The 21,490-nt window shown below is 41.0% G+C and overlaps 1 protein-coding gene across 15 annotated transcripts in view; it reads left to right on the forward strand.

Annotated features, from left to right (window-relative positions):
- The window catches only part of PTK2 (protein tyrosine kinase 2), a 378,469-nt gene that overhangs the window by 141,354 nt on the left and 215,625 nt on the right, over positions 1-21,490 (forward strand). For 14 of the 15 annotated variants that reach the window (XM_073330034.2, XM_073330030.2, XM_073330031.2 and 11 more), the window contains one exon: positions 8,338-8,504. In XM_073330034.2, the coding sequence (XP_073186135.1) occupies positions 8,338-8,504 (167 nt within the window). Of the gene's footprint in view, positions 1-8,337; positions 8,505-11,189; positions 11,272-21,490 lie in introns of those variants that run through there. The other variant, XM_073330035.2, reaches the window with a different exon arrangement.

The raw sequence follows: 21,490 nt of genomic DNA on the forward strand, positions 1-21,490 counted from the left end.
GACCTGCCAAGCCTTCCTAATTCACATAAAAAGCAGGGTGGTCCAGATCCTGATGGACAATACAGTGGCCATGATCTATATCAACAAGCAAGGCAGAGCCAGATCGTCTGCCCTTTGCCAAAAAGCTCTCAGGCTCTGGGACTTCTGTGTATAGCATGGCATCCATCTCGTAGCTGCACATCTCCCCGGGCCAGAAACGCTTTGGCAGATCGCTTCAGCGGGACCTTCTCGTCTTATGACGAGTGGTCCCTCCATCCGGAAGTGGTCAGCATCATCTTCCAGAGGTTGGGGACTCCCCAGGTGGACTTGTTCGCATCCAGGCAGAACAGGAAATGCCCCGTTTTTTGCTCGATTTGGGGGATTGATAGAGGCTTACTGTCAGATGATTTTCTACTCCCGTCGTCGGGGGAATCTGTTGTGCACCTTCCCCCAGTGCTGTTAATTCACAGGATCTTCATGAAGATCAAGCTGTACCGAGTGAACGTGATCCTCGTAGCCACAGCTTGGCTGCACCAGCACTGGTTCGGCACACGTCTGGACCTCTCAGTGGCTGCTCTGTTACAGCTACTGCTCAGGCGAGACCTCCTGTCCCAAAACCATGACAGTCTTCTGCTTCCAAACCTGGAGGCACTGCACCTGATGGTTTGGCTGCTGCATGGTTAAATGCGGAGGAGCGGGCGTGCTTGGCCAGTGTACAATAGGTCCTGTTGGGCAGCAGAAAGCCCTCCACCAGAGCAACCTCCCTGGCCAAATGGAAGCGGTTTGCTTGTTGGACCTCGGATAAAGGCATTCAGCCCAAGTGGGCCTCACTGTGGTTAATCCTGGGCTGCCTTCTGCTTCTAAAGCTCCAAGGCCTGTCCCTTTCATCTATCAAAGTCCACTTGGCTGCTATCTCGGGCTTTCATCCGCTGCTCAAGGGTAGATTGTTTTTTGCCCAGGACATGACTGCCAGGTTCCTCAAGGGCGTCGAGCGCCTCTACCTGCAAGTCAGGAATCCAGGTCCCTTTCCATTAGATGTGTTGCCTGTGCAGGGATAAAAGGTGAAGGAATCAAATAATGTTTTACTCAAGTCAACAGATAAGACTGAATACACAGAAAAAAAGATCTGTTGAGGAAAAGACCCCACACTTTAGAGTCATTGGAAGTCTTCCATGTAGGCCAGATGGGAGGAAGAAGTAACCTATTTTATTGAATATCTTTCTGTAAATACTTTGAGGCAGGGACCATCTTTTTGTTATGTATGTTTACCATGATGGGCATAAAGAGGCGTGATCCCTGATGGGGGCCTCTAGAGACTACCACAATACAAATAATGAATAATGATGATGATTAATGATGATTATAATAAAAGGGCCAGAAGTGAATGGAACTAACTTGAATTACACTGGCTGAGGATCTGGCCCTAAGTTTTCAGTTTTTTTAAGCAATCACAGCAACAGCTCAGATTGTTTACAAAATTGATTTGGGGTTTCTTTAGCTCTGTGCCTCTGTCATGTGTGCACTTCCTAAATAAGCTGTTCTTTGTGTTGCTGAGCTAGAAAGTTTTATAGAACAAACCCATAGAAACAAACATACAGGCTACAGAAGAGGTATCTAAACCTTGCAACACAGAGGGCTATGGTGGCAATTTGCCAGGAGCCTGAAGTAATTTGCATATGTGTGTACATAAATGTTTTTGTCCATTAAATATGTGTAGCCATATATTCTTGTATCTTTCTTGCAATAAAACTGATAGTTGATTTGCATTGTCCTCATCCTGTAGTTACAGGGAAAGGCAATGCTCAAATTAGAAAATTTAGGAGTTGCTGTGTCCCTGGCGCTCAGCCACAATCATCCTGAAAATATCTTTTCCTCCCTCCACATGCTACCATGGTCCAAGTTAAAGTGGATCCTCCTCCTTCCTTTCAACTCCCCAGTCCTTGACCAAGAAATATAGTAAAATGTGGGGACATAAATAATTAAGGCAGTTTTCTAAGCTGTGCCTTGCCTTGTTTTTCTCCTCCTACAATTCATTTTAATCTTTCTATTGCTTTTTCTTTCTTCCTTGTGTTTTTCTCTTTCTCTCTCTGATCTTTCTATTCTCCAAACTCTGTCCTTCCATGGCGGTTCCCATTCTCTCTCCACTTCCATTGCTTGGTTCTTTCCCACAAAGTCTGTGTTCTTCCATTCCTGTCTTGGCTGGCTTTCTTAACAATATCTACTCCTTCCCCAGCGCCCCAACGTCTCCCTCTGAATTTGGTCCTTGGACCATTCTTTGGATATTCCTATGCCATGGCTTGTGGTTTTGGGTGAATGCAACAGTTAACAAGAGACCTGAGAATGTGATCTGGTAGCACAATTTACAGAGGAGGAAAGTAAGGTGGCTTCAGTGCATTGAGAGCTAACTATCAGGGACAGTAGGGCAAGATTAATACAATAATACATAGAAACTGGTGGTCTTCCTGTCATGTTGTGAAAGAATCTGGGCAAAAATGTACTTAGAAGAGGGCTTGGACACAGAGGAGACTTCCTGCACATCTGATGAGAATGGCTCAGATATCATGGACTTGGGCCTTTCATCATTTGGTAGTGCCAAAATGCAGACCAAACTTAAAATCAACCCTGAGGTGGCTTTATTGGGCAATAGAGAGAACCAGTCCATCTCCTGCACAGGACAGATCTGTCTAGAAATTGCTTCTGCACATTACTAGTGACACGTATACTGTGGAGCTGTGTTTGAGTGATAAGAACAGCCCAAATGACAGAAGAATTTGTCAGACTAACTACATATTAAGAAATCTGAGTCTCATTCTTGAGCATTATTGGTAAATGAGCTAGAAAGTAGGTACCCTCTGCTGTTGCATAAGTATCTCATTTTTCTTGTTTTGTATTTAATACATGCCCACATTATGGATGGGTACCTGAGCCAGGTGACAGGACATAACTCTGCTCCTTCCAAGTGAAATATACACTTATCTGATAAAGATCTATAGAAATAGCACTATGGACATAAATCTATAGTCCTGTGTCCAGAAGCAACTATGAATGGTCCCCTTTTGTACCACAATAATGAGGCTAATTACTATTACTACTACTGAAAAAAAATATCTTTGGTGTATAAATTGCATTTTGTTACATTTCTTACATTGATGGAAAGCACTCTGAGATCCTTGGATGACAGGCAAAAGGCAAAATATATTGATTAAAACAATATAATTATTTTTCAGTAAAATGTCAGTAAGTTTCAGTAAGTCCTGGAACACTGGGGGGAAGTTCCAGAAGACTAGAAGAAAGTTAATGTTGTGCAAATATTTTAAAAGGGTGGAAAGGATGACCCAGGTATTTATAGTCTATCAGTCTGACATAATTTCCAGGCAAGATTATGGAGTGGCTGATATGGGATTCAATTAATAAAGCATTAAAGGAGGGTAGTATAATTAATACTAATCAACATGGGTTTATGGAAAAAAGATCCTGGCAAACTAACTTAATATCTTTTTTAATGAGATGACAAGTTTGGTTGATAAAGGTAATAGTGTTGATGTAATAGACTTCTATAAGCATTCTCTTGGTTCCGCATGTCATTTTGATTAAAAAACCTGGAAGATATAAAATTAACATGGCACACATTAAGTGGATTGAAAGATGGCTAACTGAGAGATCTCAAAATGTAATTGTAAATATGGAATCATCGAGCACGATCCTGCAGGGATCAGTTCTTGGCCGAAGCTATTTTTTATTTTTTATCAGTGACCTGGAAGAAAATATAAAATCATTACTGATAAAGTTTGCAGATGACCCCAAAATTGGGGGAGTGATAAATAATGAAGGGGAGAGGTCTGTAAGCCTGAGTGATCTGGATTGCTTGGTAAACTGCATGCAAGCAAACAATACATGTTTTAGTGTAGTTAAATGTCTATGAACAAAGAATGTAGGCCATACTTACACAGTGGGGGACTCTCTCTTAGGAAGCGGGGACTCTAAAAAAATGATTTGGAGTTGTGTTGGATAACCAGCTGAACCTGAGCTCCCAGTGTGACGCTGCAACCAAAATGGCTAATGTGATCCTTGGATCCATAAACAGGGAAATCTCAAGTAGGAGTAGTGAGGTTATTTTACCTGTGTATTTAGCACTGGTCCGACCACTGCAGGAATACTGTGTCCAGTTCTAGTATCCACAATTCAAGAAGGATGTTGATAAATTGCAGATGGTTCAGAGAAGAGCCACAAAAATGATTAGTGATAGACTCAAAGAGCTCAAGCTATTTAGCTTAACAAAGAGCAGTTTAAGGGATGACTTGATTACAGTTGATAAGCACTTACATGGGGAACAAATATTTATTAATAGGCTCTTCAATCTAGCCGAGAAAAATATAACACAGTCTAATGTTTGGACTTTGAAGCTACACAAATTCAGACTGCAAATATGGCATAAATTTTTGACTGAGAATACTTAACCATTGGAACAGTTTACCAAGGGTTATGGTGGTTCTCCATCACTGATAATTTTTTAATCAAGATTGGATGTTTTTCTAAAAGATATGCTATAGGAATTAATTTGGGGAAGTTCTATATCTTGTACGGGAGGCTAAACTAGATCAGCGGTTCTCAAACTGTGGATCAGGACCGCAAAGTGGGTCACAACCCCATTTTAAGGGGGTCTCCAGGGCTCATGATAGACTTGCTGGGCCCCGGGGCCAAAGTTAAGAGGCCAACCCCCACTGCCCAGGGCTGAAGGCGAAGCTTGAGGGCTTCAGCCCTGGATGACAGGGTTCAGGTTACAGGTCCCCCAACTGGGGATGAAGCCCTTGGGCTTCAGCTTTGGCCCCCGTCACCTGGAGTGGCGGGGCTCATGCTTTGGTCCCCCATCCTGGGGTCGTGTAGTAATTTTTGTTGTCAGAAGGGAGTCGTGGTGCAACGAAGTTTGAGAACCCCTGAACTAGATGATCATAATTGTCCCTTTTGGCTTTGGATTTTAAGAATAGATGTTGTATGGCTAAATCCTACTGCAGTAAGCATGAATGTAGGTATTCCATAGTTGTGTTTTTTCTATGGAAATTTTAAATCCGACTTACTTGAAGCTTTGAAGTCCAGTACAGTTCAATTCATAACTTAAACTTCCTGCATGAAACTTTAGCAGTCTTATAGCACTTTGAGTGTGTAAAGTGCTACATTAACATGAACTCTTATAGTGTACCTGTGTGGGAGATAAATGTATTCCTTAACTGGGAAACTGATCAGTTGGAATGTACTCAAGGCCACACAATGGTCATTGATAGTCAGGATTGGAACTCAGGTGTTCCTTCCCTACAATCCTGGTCCTAGAACACACTGTACTATTCCATGAGCTAGAAAAGATTAGTCATACTTAAGCCTGTGAAATTTTTAAATATCACTGTGGTTAGAGCGTCAAGCATTTAGTCATGGCTTACTTCAGGGTGTTTTAGTTCCTACTGTACAGTTGTTAAGCAGTTAAACTGTTAGTCTGAAAACCTCTGATTAAACATTCTAGTCACTATTATAAAGCGCATCAGGCATGCTTGTGGCAAGGTTTCCCAACTTGTGAAGTCTCTTGTTAGCATGAAAGACAGAGAAGCTGTCATCCATGCGCAAGTTATGGCAATTGCTTTGTCTGGTGTTGGAAGTGTCCCTAGACAGTCTGGGGAGGCTTTCCAGAACTCCGAGACTTTCCCTGCATTATTTAACAAGGGTCAGAGTTGAGTACACTGGCCCAAATTATGGCTGCCCTGCCAGTAAAGCTCTTGGAGATTTAATCTTTTGCTGCTTTGTAACACTAGCAGGCTAAAACAAAACCCTGCTGTACTCTGAGGGAATTTACTAGATTATATGTATGTAGCTGTTTCACACACACGGACAGATCCTCACTTAGTGTAAATTGTTGCTCAATGGAGCTATCCTGATTTATTCAAGGTGAGGATCTGGCCCCAAGTAGTTGAAATTAAGCTTCTTTAATGTTTTTTGTGTAAAATGAATGAACTCTCTATATTAAAAGCTTGAACGTTTCAATTACATTATTTTCTTATTTTCCCATTTTGGGGTCAAGCTGTAGTATTGGAATAGTCTAAGGAAGCCTGATAGCAAAATGCAATATTTATTTTGATTTGCAGTATGCACCAGTTCTTGCGCTCTGCGTAAATGTACAAGTTTGTAAAATAATAATGAAATTAAAGGTTGTCTTAATTCATTCTTCAGCATATTTAATTTTTTATAAATGTATTTAAGTTAATTGATTAGATTGTAAAAAGTACTTCTCATTGGTTTACTAAACTTGAGAAGAGAGGTGAATCCATTTTACTTTATCCATCTATTAAGTTGTATTTACCTTTCATCTCCGTTCTCTAAATGTTTTCTAAATTTCTCACTGAATGGCCTACCTCTGCTTGTTTACTTTTCTGTTTAATATTCTAGATAAAATTTGTTCTCGCTTTATAGGATAATACAAAAGCAAAAAATCATAATATGTATATAGCGTTTAAGCTCTCAGGCTGGGACATGTTATTTAACACAGCTAACCTGCTGCATGTCGGTGTAGTGCAGTACCATGTATGCCAACTGTGGTATCTATGTACTCAACTTGTGTGTGTATTGACCATTTTTTTAATTCAAAAGAATACGGTCTTGCTATTTACTTGATTTTGATGCGATTAGTTACGTGAACAGAAGAGCTATTGCACTCTTCTGGAGTAAGGTGGAGAAATATTTTGTGTTTTTAAATTGAGGCTGGGATTTCAAAGGGATTTAGGCACCCAGCTCCCACTGGCGAGAATTAGGCACTTGATTTCCTGGGCCCCATTAGAAAATACCAGGCTGATAGTTCGGGAAGCTCTTGAATCTCCTCATTTCTTTTCTGGACACACACTTGATTATCTACTGTAGCAGTTTCTGACTGTGGCTTATCTGTCAATATTTTTAATGGTTTGTTGGTGTAGAAAATATACAATTTTACCTTTACTCCATTTCCCAAACTCATCTTTGTCCTATTTTGGTTTGAGAACAACTACCTTTTCAGAACATTATCCTCTATTTTCATTATTGACGAGGCGCTGTCCTTCATGGGCAGATTTCTGAAATGAGCTCTGCATGTTTTACACTTTGTATGACCTTCAGAAAAAAGTATGCTTGCCAAAATGTCAGGCTTTACTTAAGCAAAAATTGCCCTTAGTGTAAGGAGGGGGTTAAATATTTGCCTTTGTACATCTAAGTACTCTTGGAAGTAGCACTGCTCTTTGTAATCCTGGATATGGGCAACTGTACTCTGCAGTATTTGGTAAAGTATACAAACAGCAGTACATAAAATGCAGGCTTCTGTTAAATGTGAAAAAACAAACTTCACCAGCTTTAGCACCCTTTTGGTCAGTACGTCACTAGCAAAGCTAAGTGGGACATGACCGTATTATTTAATTTGTCTTGCCTTTCCTGTTTGTAGGCCCCACATCATCTTCACCCCTCTTGCACCTCAGCATACACACTATACTAGTGATGGCTCATCAACCAAAGATCCTGCTGGACTAGAGACGCCCATAAGGGTCAGGTTTTTATAGTATTGCACAGTTTCAAAAGTTGTTTTTCAACCATTTAAACCCTTTGGGATATAAAATAATGAACTTTGCAGAACTGCCCTACATTGCACAAACTGTTACTTACGTAGCCCCTGTAGTCCTGCTCCCACTCTTGTGGGACTCTATGGCACATACTTGTGGACTTTTCTTGGACTCTGACTATTCCTTGCCTGGAGATAGTCTAAACTATAATTTATCAAAGGACAAGCCAGGGGTAAAATTCTTCTGTTAGAAAAAATCTACCTGAGTAGATGCCTCTTGTGTAGGGAATATTTCTGCCTTTGTAGAGATTAATGTTGACCCTCAAGGACAAGTTAGATGGAAAAATCAAGGTTCATGAGTGAATTAACCTTTTACTAAATCCTGTCTTTTCAGGCACAAAAAAAGAGGAAAGCTTATGACTGATTTCCTAATATAGGTGTGGAGTGACTGTCAAGATTTGCAGAAGAGTTAGAAATATTTAACAAGTACATGTTCTTTTTTTTTTTTTAATCTGAAAATCTGCCCTTTTTGCTCCCCAGCATTTTCCCTGTGTAGAGCATATGGTGGCTCAGTTTTGGTAAGATACATGACTGGTACAGATTCATGTAAATCATATAACTAAAAATCCAGAACTGGAATTATGGTTTAAAAATGAGTAACTTCTTTTCTTGCATTCCTAATAAATGTAGCTATGTCGGATTCATTGATTAGCCTTATGTATAAAGTATGATATGATTACCCTTTACAGGCATGAACAAAAAGATGTATAACAAATGTGCATTTTTATGTGTTTTAGGGCATAATTCAGAAGATAGTGGACAGTCACAAAGTAAAGAATGTGGCCTGTTATGGATTACGGCTCAGTCACCTGCAATCTGAGGAGGTCCACTGGCTACATCTGGACATGGGTGTATCCAATGTGAGGGAGAGGTTTGAATTAGCCCACCCTCCAGAGGAATGGAAGTAAGATTATAAACCTGTTCAGTTTCAAAATCAAATAATTTTGTTCTGTGTGCCATAAACTTTGTATAATCTTCTATTTTATAAAGAAAAGCCTATTGCAGAACTCCTGAGAATAGGGCTCGTAGAAAGGGAGACAGCTGCCTATAATTACCCAGCAAAAAGCTAGAAGAAATGAGAACACGCCCTGGTATTCCAGAGGAAAGGCTCATTAGCTAGGAGGGAATTCTGCCAACAGTGAAGAGCTGATAAATCTAACTTGAGCCTGCAAACCTTGGAGTGGGATAAGAGTAGGATGAGACTTGCTAAATATGTAGTTAGGTCCAGTGAATCATAACATTTAATTGTATCCCTGTTTAAGCATAAAAATGCTGTGATGCATTTAAAAGATACTTCTAAAAAGGCATTTTATATTCTCTTTCAAAGAAATTAGGGAAGTGTTGCTAAGCTTCATATAATACAGCCATCGTTTAACTATGACAAATGTTAATTAGTCCTGTTTAGAAATGTACAGATTTAAAATGGGTTAAGATTCTCCAGGTGAGATTTAATTGCCAAATCTGTTGTTAATATAGAAACCACAGAAGAATGTAGCTCAGTCTGTCTTAGAGTCTGTCTTAAATGGTTTGCTTCTGCAGTGCTAATAGAAGTAAAGAGCAGTAGAAAAACTTGGTCAGAAAAGTGAAGAGATATATATCTGAATAAATTCATGGAGCAGATGTACTGAGTAAGAAATTTTCATAGTTAATTCAGGAAAATCCTATGGCCTGTGTTATGCAGGAGGTCAAACTGGATGATCACAGTGATCCCTTCTGGCCATACAATCTATGATTATAATCAGTTTTCTGACCATAACACACTTTACGCAGAATTGCTAGTCATTTTAAAATCCACAGATATGTTCTTCTGAAGAACTGTAGTAGAGTTAACAGTCTGCACGTAATTTCTTGAAACTTAAATTGCTAGATAATTTACTAGTAAATGCTTACCACATTTAGCAAATCTGATCCTGTGAGTTTATTAATTAACTTTTAGGGAGTAGCCTGGATTAGCCTGTCACACTAAATGAGAAAGTTTAAAACATTGGTGTCAGAAATATTGCACATTTTCTTCTGTGTACATGACATTTCATGGCTTCCTGAAGGCTTTAATGATGCAGATTGATTTTTTTTTCAATCAAATTTATCATAAATAATAATTTGAAGTATCTTTTGCGGGGTGAATATTCTGTTCATATAATATGACCAGAATCAAATATGAGATGTGAATAATTTATGCAGTGGAAATTTCTTACCTAGTGTCAAAGTGTCAATTTCATTTGTATTATGTGATGCAACCCATATGTTACACATTACAAAACAAAGTTAATCAGTTTTAAAAGGAAAGTTAGATAATTGTTTTGACGTTTGGATAAAGGGATTGTGCAAAAACCTCAGACAAGTGTCATGATAAGATATAAATTATTCAGTAGATCTCCAGAGTGTCATTTTATGCTTTATCGAATGCAAGCAGCCTGACATACCTTTTAAACCCATAGAGATTTGCTTTGAATAATCAAAATGTTGCTGTCATATTTGTAATACTATAAAACAGAGTATTTAGGATCAGATGACAGTACTTGTTAAAATATTTAGATTAGTAGAGTAGGAGAGATGTCCTGGAATAGTGCTTGAATTAATATATCTTCCTATAAAATAATAATCCAGTAACTGTTGCTCATCTGGGAATTTTTTAATGATTTTAATTTAAGACTGTGTATTCAATATACACGGGAAATGTATTCTCTAATGTTCTTTTAGATCAGTCCAGATGCTTAGATTATACTTCCTGTCAGCAGGAGGAGATAGAAAATAATAATAATTCTTGGAACAAATTCTGTCCCTAACATAAGTGATTTTTGTGATGCTATTGGATACTATTTCCAGTCCTGAGGAGAAAACCTAGCAGAGCAGAATAACAGTAAGGGAGGTGACTCTGTATTCACACCGCACTGCAGTAGACTCCTATGGCTGTGGTTAAGGCTCAGGATGAGTAATAAGTTCAGACATACAAGGTCAGCCACAGTTTAAGCCAGACATCTCTTCTCTCTTCCCATGGCATTCAGTTCAGCTTTAAGAGCACATGTAGCCCAATTTTACAGCAGTGCCAATGGGTAACCATCCTAATGAAAATTAGCAGAATGCAATTCTATAGCGAGTGAAGGAGCAAGAAGAAGCTGGCTGTAAGAAGTACATTGCCCAAGCCTTAAGCTTGCTTTAAGATACCACTATGGCCTTGTCTTCACTGCTGAAAAAGGTACGTTTTTTACTCTTTGGCAACTCACACACATGAACTATCCCAAGGTAAAAACACAGTGAAAACAGGACACTTCAGTGTTACTGTGAGGTAAACTAGGTGAGGTCATCTCAAGGCAGCGGGGTAGTGCTGATCTTGCCTAGTTTACCGGATGGTAAAACAAAAGTGCCATGTCTTCACCATGTTTTTACCATGAGATAGGTCATGCACATGAGTTATCTGAAGGTAAAAACACACACACCTATTTTAGCAGTGTAGACAAGGTCTTCAACTCTCACAGACCCCCAGATAGGTTCAAAAAGATGTCAGTGAGCACTGGAGACTTTATCAGTGGAACCAAGTGCTTATTTGTTCATTGATAACATTCATTCTATTCAGGAAACGAATGTTGAGGAACACAGCTGTATGTATACTACAATGACCATTGGCTCTCTCTCTTTTCCTCGACATGCAAGATCAAGCATTGCAAACAGAGGTGTGTTATACCAAATTTATGTGCAGATTATACTTTTAATTATTGTAAAACACTTAGTCTCAATTTAATTTGGAAGATTTGTTAATCCAGTAATAAGACAGTTACCATTAGATGCATCCCATTGTTATGTATATTGGTTTTTTAACATTGGTGATGAATCTGCTTTGTTAAAAATTCTTTGTAGAAATAACTGATTAGTGCAGTTAAGGAAAAATACAACTTAAAAGATCAAGATTTCAGAAACTTGGCAACTTGTCCAGAAGGCAAAGATCAAAAGCTATTTTGTACTGGTGCCTATATTTAGTAGAGTAGATTCTCAAATGCACAAAGCCTTGGTAACAAGCAGGGAGAACTGGAGGTCCTGGTGATGTCAAGGAATTATGACGTGATTGGAATAACAGAGACTTGGTGAGATAACTCACATGACTGGAGTACTGTCATGGATGGTTATAAACTGTTCAGGAAGGACAGGCAGGGCAGAAAAGGTGGGGGAGTAGCACTGTATGTAAGGGAGCAGTATGACTGCTCAGAGCTCTGGTACGAAACTGCAGAAAAACCTGAGTGTTTCTGGATTAAGTTTAGAAGCATGAGCAACAAGAGTGATGTAGTGGTGGGAGTCTGCTATAGACCACCGGACCAGGGGGATGAGGTGGATGAGGCTTTCTTCCGGCAATTCGCAGAAGCTACTAGATCGCACGTCCTGTTTCTCATGGGCGACTTTAATCATCCTCATATCTGCTGGGAGAGCACTACTACGGTGCATAGACAATCCAGGAAGTTTTTGGAAAGCGTAGGGGACAATTTCCTGGTGCAAGTGCTGGAGGAGCCAACTAGGGGGAGAGCTTTTCTTGACCTGCTGCTCACAAACTGGGAAGAATTAGTAGGGGAAGCAAAAGTGGATGGGAATCTGGGAGGCAGTGACCATGAGTTGGTTGAGTTCAGGATCCTGACACAGGGAAGAAAGGTAAGCAGCAGAATACGGACCCTGGACTTCAGGAAAGCAGACTTCGACTCCCTCAGGAAACTGATGGGTAGGATCCCCTAGGGGGATAACATGAGGGGGAAAGGAGTCCAGGAGAGCTGGCTGTATTTCAAGGAATCCCTGTTGAGGTTACAGGGACAAACCATCCCAATGTGTCAAAAGAAAAGTAAATATGGCAGGCGACCAGCTTGGCTTAATGGTGAAATCCTTGCGGATCTTAAACATAAAAAAGAAGCTTACAAGAAGTGGAAGATTGGACAAATGACCAGGAAAGAGTATAAAAATATTGCTCGGGCATGTAGGAATGAAATCAGAAGGGCCAAATAGCACCTGGAGCTGCAGCTAGCAAGAGATGTTAAGAGTAACAAGAAGGGTTTCTTCAGGTATGTTGGCAACAAGAAGAAAGTCAAGGAAAGTGTGGGCCCCTTACTGAATGAGGGAGGCAAGCGAGTGACAGAGGATGTGGAAAAAGCTAATGTACTCAATGCTTTTTTTGCCTCTGTCTTCACTAACAAAGTCAGCTCCCAGACTTCTGCGCTGGGCATCACAAAATGGGGAGGAGGTGGCCAGCCCTCTGTGGAGATAGAGGTGGTTAGGGACTATTTAGAAAAGCTGGACGTGAACAAGTCCATGGGGCCGGACGAGTTGCATCCGAGAGTGCTGAAGGAATTGGCGGCTGTGATTGCAGAGCCACTGGCCATTATCTTCGAAAACTCGTGGCGATCGGGGGGAGTCCCGGATGACTGGAAAAAGGCTAATGTAGTGCCAATCTTTAAAAAAGGGAAGGAGGAGGATCCTGGGAACTACAGGCCAGTCAGCCTCACCTCAGTCCCTGGAAAAATCATGGAGCAGGTCCTCAAGGAATCAATCCTGAAGCACTTACATGAGAGGAAAGTGATCAGGAACAGTCAGCATGGATTCACCAAGGGAAGGTCATGCCTGACTAGTCTAATCGCCTTTTATGATGAGATTACTGGTTCTGTGGATGAAGGGAAAGCAGTGGATGTATTGTTTCTTGACTTTAGCAAAGCTTTTGACACGGTCTCCCACAGTATTCTTGTCAGCAAGTTAAAGAAGTATGGGCTGGATGAATGCACTATAAGGTGGGTAGAAAGCTGGCTAGATTGTTGGGCTCAACGGGTAGTGATCAATGGCTCCATGTCTAGTTGGCAGCCGGTATCAAGTGGAATGCCCCAAGGTTTGGTCCTGGGGCCGGTTTTGTTCAATATCTTCATAAATGATCTGGAGGATGGTGTGGATTGCACTCTCAGCAAATTTGCGGATGATACTAAACTAGGAGGAGTGGTAGATACGGTGGCAGGTAGGGATAGGATACAGAGGGCCCTAGACAAATTGGAGGATTGGGCCAAAAGAAATCTGATGAGGTTCAACAAGGATGAGTGCCATCACCTTGCCAGTTATTCCTCGTTTTGTAGTTGTGTATTTTATTTTTCCTTCCTACATAAAATATTTTGCACTTGTCTTTATTAAATTTCATTGTGTTGAATTCAGACCATTCTCCAATTTGTCAACGTTGTTTTGAATTCTCATCCTATTCTCCAAAGTGCTTGCAACACTTCCCAACTTGGTGTCATCTGCAGATTTTATAAGCATGCTCTCCATTCCATTATCCAAGTCATTAATGAAAATATTGAATAATACCGAACCCAGGATGACCCTTGCATGACCCCTATAGATATGTCCTTCCACTTAGCGAACTATTGATAACTCCTGTTTGAGTATATTCTTCCAAAAAGTTTTGCACCCACCTTATAGTAATATCATCTAGATTGCATTTCCCTCACTTGTTTACGGGAATGTCATGTGGGACTCGATCAAAAGTCTTCCTAAAATCAAGGTATATCACATCTACTGCTTCCCCCCCATCCACTAGGCCAGTAAACCTGAAGGAAATTAGGTTTGTTTGGCCTGATTTCTTCTTGACAAGTTCATGCTAGCTATTTCTTATAACCCTGTCATTCTCTAGATGCTTACAGACTAATTGTTGAATAATTTGTTCCAGTCTCTTTCCAGGTTAGGCTGACTGGTCTGTAGTTATCCAGGTCCTCTTTGTTCCACTTTTTAAAGATAGTATTATGCTTGCCCTTCTCCAGTCCTCTGGGACCATCCATCCTTCATGAGTTCTCAAAGATAGTTGTTAATGGTTCTGAGATGGCTTCAGCTAGTTCCTTAAGTGACCTAGAATGAATTGCATCAAGCCCTACCATCTTGAATTCATATAACTTATTTAAATATTCTTTAACCTGTTCTTTCCCAATTTTGGCTTGCATTCCTTCTGCCTTGTTATTACCTATTGTGTTGAATATCTGGTCATCATCAACCTTTTTAGTAAAGACTGAAGCAAAATAGGCATTAAACACCTCAACATACCTGATGTTGTTAGTTATTAGTTCTTGTCAAGGTTCCTTCCCCACTCTGAACTCTAGGGTACAGATGTGGGGACTTGCATGAAAGACTCCCTAAGCTTATTCTTACCAGCTTAGGTTAAAAACTTCCTCAAGGTACAAACTTTGCCTTGTCCTTGAACCCTATGCTGCCACCACAAAGCGTATTAAACAAAGAACAGGGAAAGAGCCCACTTGGAAACGTCTCCCCCCTCCCCCCAAAAAAATATTCCCCCAAGCCCTACACCCCCTTTCCTGGGGAAGGCTTGATAAAAATCCTTACCAATTTGCATAGGTGAACACAGACCCAAACCCTTGGATCTTAAGAACAATGAAAACGCAATCAGGTTCTTAAAAGAAGAATTTTAATTAAAGAAAAAGTAAAAGAATCACCTCTGTAAAATCAGGATGGTAAATACCTTACAGAGTAATCGGATTCAAAACATAGAGAATCCCTCTAGGCAAAACATTAAGTTACAAAAAGACACAAAAACAGGAATATACATTTCATTCAGCACAACTATTTTTACCAGCCATTAAACAAAAGAAAATCTAAGGCATTTCTAGCTAGATTGCTTTTTTACAGGATTTCTGAAGAGCATTCCTGGTCTGGTCCCAGCAAAAGCATCACACAGGCAGACTGACTCTTTGTGTCGCCCCTCCCCGTCCCGTCCCCCCCCCAATCAGCTTTGAAAGTATCTTGTCTCCTCATTGGTCATATTGGTCAGGTGGCAGCGAGGTTATCTTAGCTTCTTAACCCTTTACAGGTGAAAGGGTTTTGCCTCTGGCCAGGAGGGATTTTATAGTTCCGTATACAGAAGGGTGGTTACCCTTCCCTTTATATTTATGACAGTTCTCTTTCCCTGTTATGACAGGTTTCAGAGTAACAGCCGTGTTAGTCTGTATTCGCAAAAAGAAAAGGAGTACTTGTGGCACCTTAGAGACTAACCAATTTATTAGAGCATAAGCTACTCCTTTTCTTTTTCCCTGTTATGTGGCAGACCTACACTTTCCTTCACCTTTCTCTTGCTCCTAATGTATTTAACGAACCTCCTCTGACTGCCTTTTATGTCATTTGCGAAGTGTAACTCATTTTTACCTTAGCCTTTCTGTATTTGTCTCTACACATTTGTGCTGTTTTTTTGTACACCTTCTTATTAGTTTGTCCGTGTTTCCATTTTTATAGGATTCCATTTGGATTTCCAAATCATTAAAGAGTTCCTGATAGAACATATTGGCCTCTATTCATTCTTCCGATCTTTCCTTCACACAGGGACAGTTTACAGTTGTGCTTTTAATATTGTTGTCTTGAGAAACTGCCAGCTCTCCTGAACTCCTTTTTCCTTTAGATTTTCTTCCTATGGAACCTTACCTACCAGTTCTCTGAGTTTAAAGTTTCAAAGTCCGTTGTTCTTTTTCTGCTGCTCTCATGCCGCCTTTTGTTAGAATAATTAAATCTGTCATGAAGCATGATCACTTTAATCCAAATTGCCTTCCACCTTCAGATTTGCTACTGACTCAACCCTGATGATCAGAATCAAATCGAAAATGGCTGTCCACCCTCCGCTTTCTGAAACAAAAAGTTGTCACCAGTACATTTTAATAACTTATTGGAAATTTTGTGTTTTGCCATATTAGTCTTCCAACAGTCTGGATAGTTAAAATTGCCCGTTACTGGTAGGTACTGTGTTCTGGATATTTCTTATTCCAAAAAAATAAAAATTCCTTGCACAGTATTTTAAAATTCTGCATATTTTATTTGTCAAAATGAGACTATATAATCATACCAGTTTCAATTATTTTGGTAATTTATTTCAAAATACCTGTCAGGATATCTGTAACAATTCAAAGACATACAAAAATTCTCCCAGGAGTAGAGAGTTAAAGAAACCCCTACAACAACCCAAGGAGTACTTGTGGCACCTTAGAGACTAACCAATTTATTTGAGCATGAGCTTTCGTCAGCTACAGCTCACTTCATCGGATGCATACCGTGGAAACTGCAGAAGACATTATATACACACAGAGACCATGAAACAATACCCCCTCCCACCCCACTGTCCTGCTGGTAATAGCTTTGGATAATTATTTGGATATTATTATTGTCACTTTGGATAAGCTATTACCAGCAGGAGATTGAGTTTGTGTGTGTGGTTTTTGGAGGGGGATGAGGGGGTGAGAGAACCTGGATTTGTGCAGGAAATGGCCCACCTTGATTATCATACACATTGTGAAGAGTGTGGTCACTTTGGATGGGCTATTAGCAGCAGGAGAGTGAGTTTCCGGGGCGGGGGGGGGGTGGAGGGTGAGAAAACCTGGATTTGTGCTGGAGATGGGCCAACTTAATGATCACTTTAGATAAGCTATTACCAGCAGGAGATTGAGTTTGTGTGTGTATGGGGGTGAGGGGGTGAGAGAACCTGGATTTGTGCTGGAAATGGCCCACCTTGATTATCATGCACATTGTAGGGAGAGTGGTCACTTTTGATAAGCTATTACCAGCAGGAGAGTGAGTTTGTGTGTGTGGTTTTTGGAGGGGGGTGAGAGAACCTGGATTTGTGCTGGAAATGACCCACCTTGATTATCATACACACTGTGAAGAGAGTGGTCACTTTGGATGGGCTATTACCAGCAGGAGAGTGAGTTTGTGGGGGGTGGGGAGGGTGAGAAAACCTGGATTTGTGCTGGTAATGGCCCAACTTGTTGATCACTTTAGATTAGCTATTACCAGCAGGAGAGTGGGGTGGGAGGAGGTATTGTTTCATGGTCTCTGTGTATATAATGTCTTCTGCAGTTTCCACGGTATGCATCCGATGAAGTGAGCTGTAGCTCACGAAAGCTCATGCTCAAATAAATTGGTTAGTCTCTAAGGTGCCACAAGTACTCCTTTTCTTTTTGCAAAGACAGACTAACATGGCTGTTACTCTGAAACCTACAACAACCCAGTTCCTGTTTCTCTGCCCCATACCCTGTCAGAGCCCCGCTGGGGGGAGGGGGGGGCAACACTCAGACTTCCTCTTTTAGGGCCCAGCTATGGGGCACCTCCAGCTCAGACACTCGCATCCCCTCCTCCACCTTCCCCCATAGCCCAGCCAAGGGGGGCCCCCCAGAGCCCAGGGAGAGAAACAGCTTGATACTGGATCCTGGGCTTGTGTGGAGTTTCCTGCATGCTGCCTCCTTCATTCAGGGTGTGCCGGGAACTGCAGATGCCCCAAACCCTCCACTTCTGTCCCTTTGTCCCTCTGTGAGCTGGGCTCTGCTGGGTCCTGTGTCCCCTAGTGGTGGCCAGCAGCTCTACAGCCCGTTTCTGTGAGGGGAAAAGGAAATTCTGTGTACACATTCTATATTGTGCATTGGCACAGAATTCCCCCAGGACTAACTTCTGTTGTTTGTTCTAGAAAAGCCTCATCTATCTCCTCTTCCTGATTTGGTGGTCTACAGTAGACTCTTTCCATGACATCACCCCTATTTTTTACCCTTTCTGTCTTTACTTAGAGACTTGCAATTTGTCTGCTTCTCACATCCTTCTGGACTACCCAATAAGTGCATATATTCTTGATGTATAATGCAGCACCTCCTCCCTTTTTATCATATCTGTCCTTCCTCAACAACCTATACCCCATCTGTACCATAATCCAGTCATGAGACTCATCCCACCAAGTCTCTGCTGCTAATTAAGTCAGAATTTAGTTTATGTACTAATACTTCCAGATCTTCCAGTTTGTTTCCCATACTCCTTGCATTTGTTTATAGGCATCTAAGATATTGAGCAGATTCCTCCACTGATTTCCCTCTGTTGCTCCCATAACTCTATAATTTTCCATGTCCCCCCTAACATCTAGCCCTGTGTTAAAGTTGCCTTTTTTAAGATTATTTGTGGGCTTTTGTCACCTGCCACCTTTAAATCTAGTTTAAGTCCTCCTCACTAGGTTGTCATGTTAGGGCACAAAGATGCTCTTCCCCTTCTTAGTCAGGTGGACCCCCATGTCTTCCCAGCAGGCCTTCTTCTCAGAACAGCATCCTGTGGTTGAGGAAGCTGAAGCCCTCCCTTTGGCATATCTTTGCAGACATACATTCATCTTCAAGATGCACATGTCCCTACCTGGGCCCTTACCCTCAACTGGGATGATGAACAAGAATACAAACTATGCCCCTGATTTCTTGACCTCACTCCCAGAGCCCTGTAGTCACTGCTGATCTGCTCAGGGTCATATCTGATAATACCATTAGTGCCCACATGCATGAGCATTCTGGGGTAGTGGTCAGAGGGATGGATGAGCCTCAGCAGCCTTTCTGTAACTTCTCTGATGTGCAACATCTCCAGGCAGGAAGCACACGTCCCTGGGACATCATGTCAGGTCAGGAGATGGTTGCCTCCACCCACCTGGGGGGAGTACTAAAACACTAGCACCTTATGTTCCCCCTTGGGTGAGATGGCCATGAGCTTCCCAGCTTTTGGGGCAAGGGGCTCCTCCTCAGCCGCTGGGATCTGTCTGTCACCTCCTGTTGCTGGTATAGCATACCAGTTCTTCACATGGATGATTGGGGGACCTGGGTAGGGGGTGGAACACTGTCTACTGCGCAAGATGGCCAGCAGCCAGTGTCCTCCCCATGGAGCAGCTGGTTTGCTTTCCTCCTCTGGTGCTTCTGTGGTCGCCTAATATCCTCCTTCCCAGATGTTTCCAGGTGTGTCCTGTCAATGAAGTCCCTCACACTCCTGGATGCTACACAGTTGAGCCACCTCCTCCTGCAGCTTTCTAGCCTGTTTCCTGTGGGACTCCACCAACCAACAGCTCTTACACCCAGGTTATTCCCCCTGCCTGGCTTTCATCAGCGGGAACATACAAGCTGCATTCCCAGCAAGTCAAGACCAGGGCCTGGGTGGAAGTCTCCAGGGTCAGGATGGCTGACTGGCAGTGTGGGGGCACAGGTGCAAGCAGAGGAAGAGCTATCAGTGATGTTGGCAACATGCCGTTTTCCTCCATTGACGGTTCTTCCTTGTAGAATTCTTGCAAATTAAGGAAGGGGAGTGGGGAACACACAACCATGCTTCCCTGTCTTCCTTTGCTGGCAAGCTCAGCTCGCTGACTCCCTTAGCCTCCCATCTGCCTTCGTCTCGCCAGCCATGTGTCTTAAAACGTCAAACACTTTGGAATGACAGAATCTGTATAAATGTAAGATGAATGGTCAACCAGCCAATATATTTTAAGTTAATTGTCTTGTGAGTGACTCTACCATATTTTATTCTTAGAGGTGGTTTAGAATGAATCTCACAGTATTCAGTAAATGTTTACTCTTATGTTGAGATGTGGAAAGAAGAAGAGGTTTTTTTTTTTTATTAGAGGACTATTCACATTAAATTGATGGCATTAAAGAAGATATGTGATGGTTTCCTAAGGTTACAAAAGTACAATAAAGAATAGATTAAATTGTATGATTTACAGAGAGATATGAAGTGTGTAACCCACTTGAATTTTCAGTTCCCATTCAAACAAGGGAAGAAGAAACCGGCTTTGGTTGTAAATAGGTGGGGTTTCTGTGCTACCATAGTGGGGTTTTGAGTTAAATGGGGATTAAAATTGAAAAACTTTCTTTGTCCGAAGAAAAAGAAATAATCTGTTCTGTTTTTTTCCTCAATGTGTGGGATTACTCAACCAGGCAAAAAGGCAGCCATTAATCCCATTATAACTGACATCCCAAGATTAATGATGAGAATTTCTAAAGAAGTTCTGAGCATCTCATTAGCAGAAAGATACTTGAAGGGAGTTGAGAGAACAGCAATAAAAATTATTATGGGGTTGTAGAGAATGATTTATTAGGAAAGATTAAAAGAACTAAATATCTGTATCTTGCTTAGTACATGCTCATGGGGTGACATAGCAGTTTACAAACATGTGAAGGGTAGTAGCGTCAGGGAAGGAGAGGTGTTATGTACGATAGTTCAAAGACATGTATGAAGTTAAGAGAAAGAACATGTAAAATGTAGATCACCACAGACTTCTGGACCATGAGTAATTATTATACTGCAGAATAGTCTACCATGGGAAATGGTGGAAGTGCCATTGACACTAGTATGTTGGGTATGGTTAGGGAACAATTCTCATTGAAAGGGACAGAGACTGTCACCCAACAGGACTGTCTCATCTCCTGTTTGTACCTTATGCTTCTGTAATTCAGTCCTGTCTTGGCTAATTAATCTTCTGTTGTATGGTAGAGATGGGTTTCTTAAGTCTATATCAAGATACAGATATATGCAGAGTTCAGTAGCTCAAGTTATCTTGTTTTATTTATTTTTTTTAAATCTGTCCTTCTAATTCTGTTTTAGCCACAGTATATTACATGTTGTAATAAAAGGCAAAGTAAAATGGAAACTAAATATCGTACTAGTCTACCTGAAGCTTTTAGGCTTTGCATTAGAGTTACTTTTAAAATTAAATTGTATGTTAAATAATGAGTGTTTCAATTTTCTCTGATGCAGTTGGTGACATACATGATGAAAAACTATAGTACGTGCTCCTTTGCCTTTATATTATGCTTCTTGGTATATTTTATAGTTCGATTTAACCTCAACCTCCTCCTTAAGGTTGTATTTAATCACTAGGATGCTGAAATCACATGAGATGGATAACAATTCCCTTCTTGTACAAAAGAGGGGGTAATAAAAGATTGCGTAAAAAGCAGTTTTTAGAGATACAAAAACTTCTAAAAAATTTAAAATCTAGAAAGCTAGTATGTGGATGAAGACTGAAGATCCATCAAGCAATAGAAGGGAAAAATAAGACAAGGAGAGAGAAAAGGGGGAAAATAGTTGCTTTTTGAACAGGAAATTTGC

The sequence above is a fragment of the Lepidochelys kempii genome, chromosome 2 (genome assembly GCF_965140285.1).
Source record: "Lepidochelys kempii isolate rLepKem1 chromosome 2, rLepKem1.hap1, whole genome shotgun sequence".
NCBI classification, from domain to species: domain Eukaryota; kingdom Metazoa; phylum Chordata; order Testudines; family Cheloniidae; genus Lepidochelys; species Lepidochelys kempii.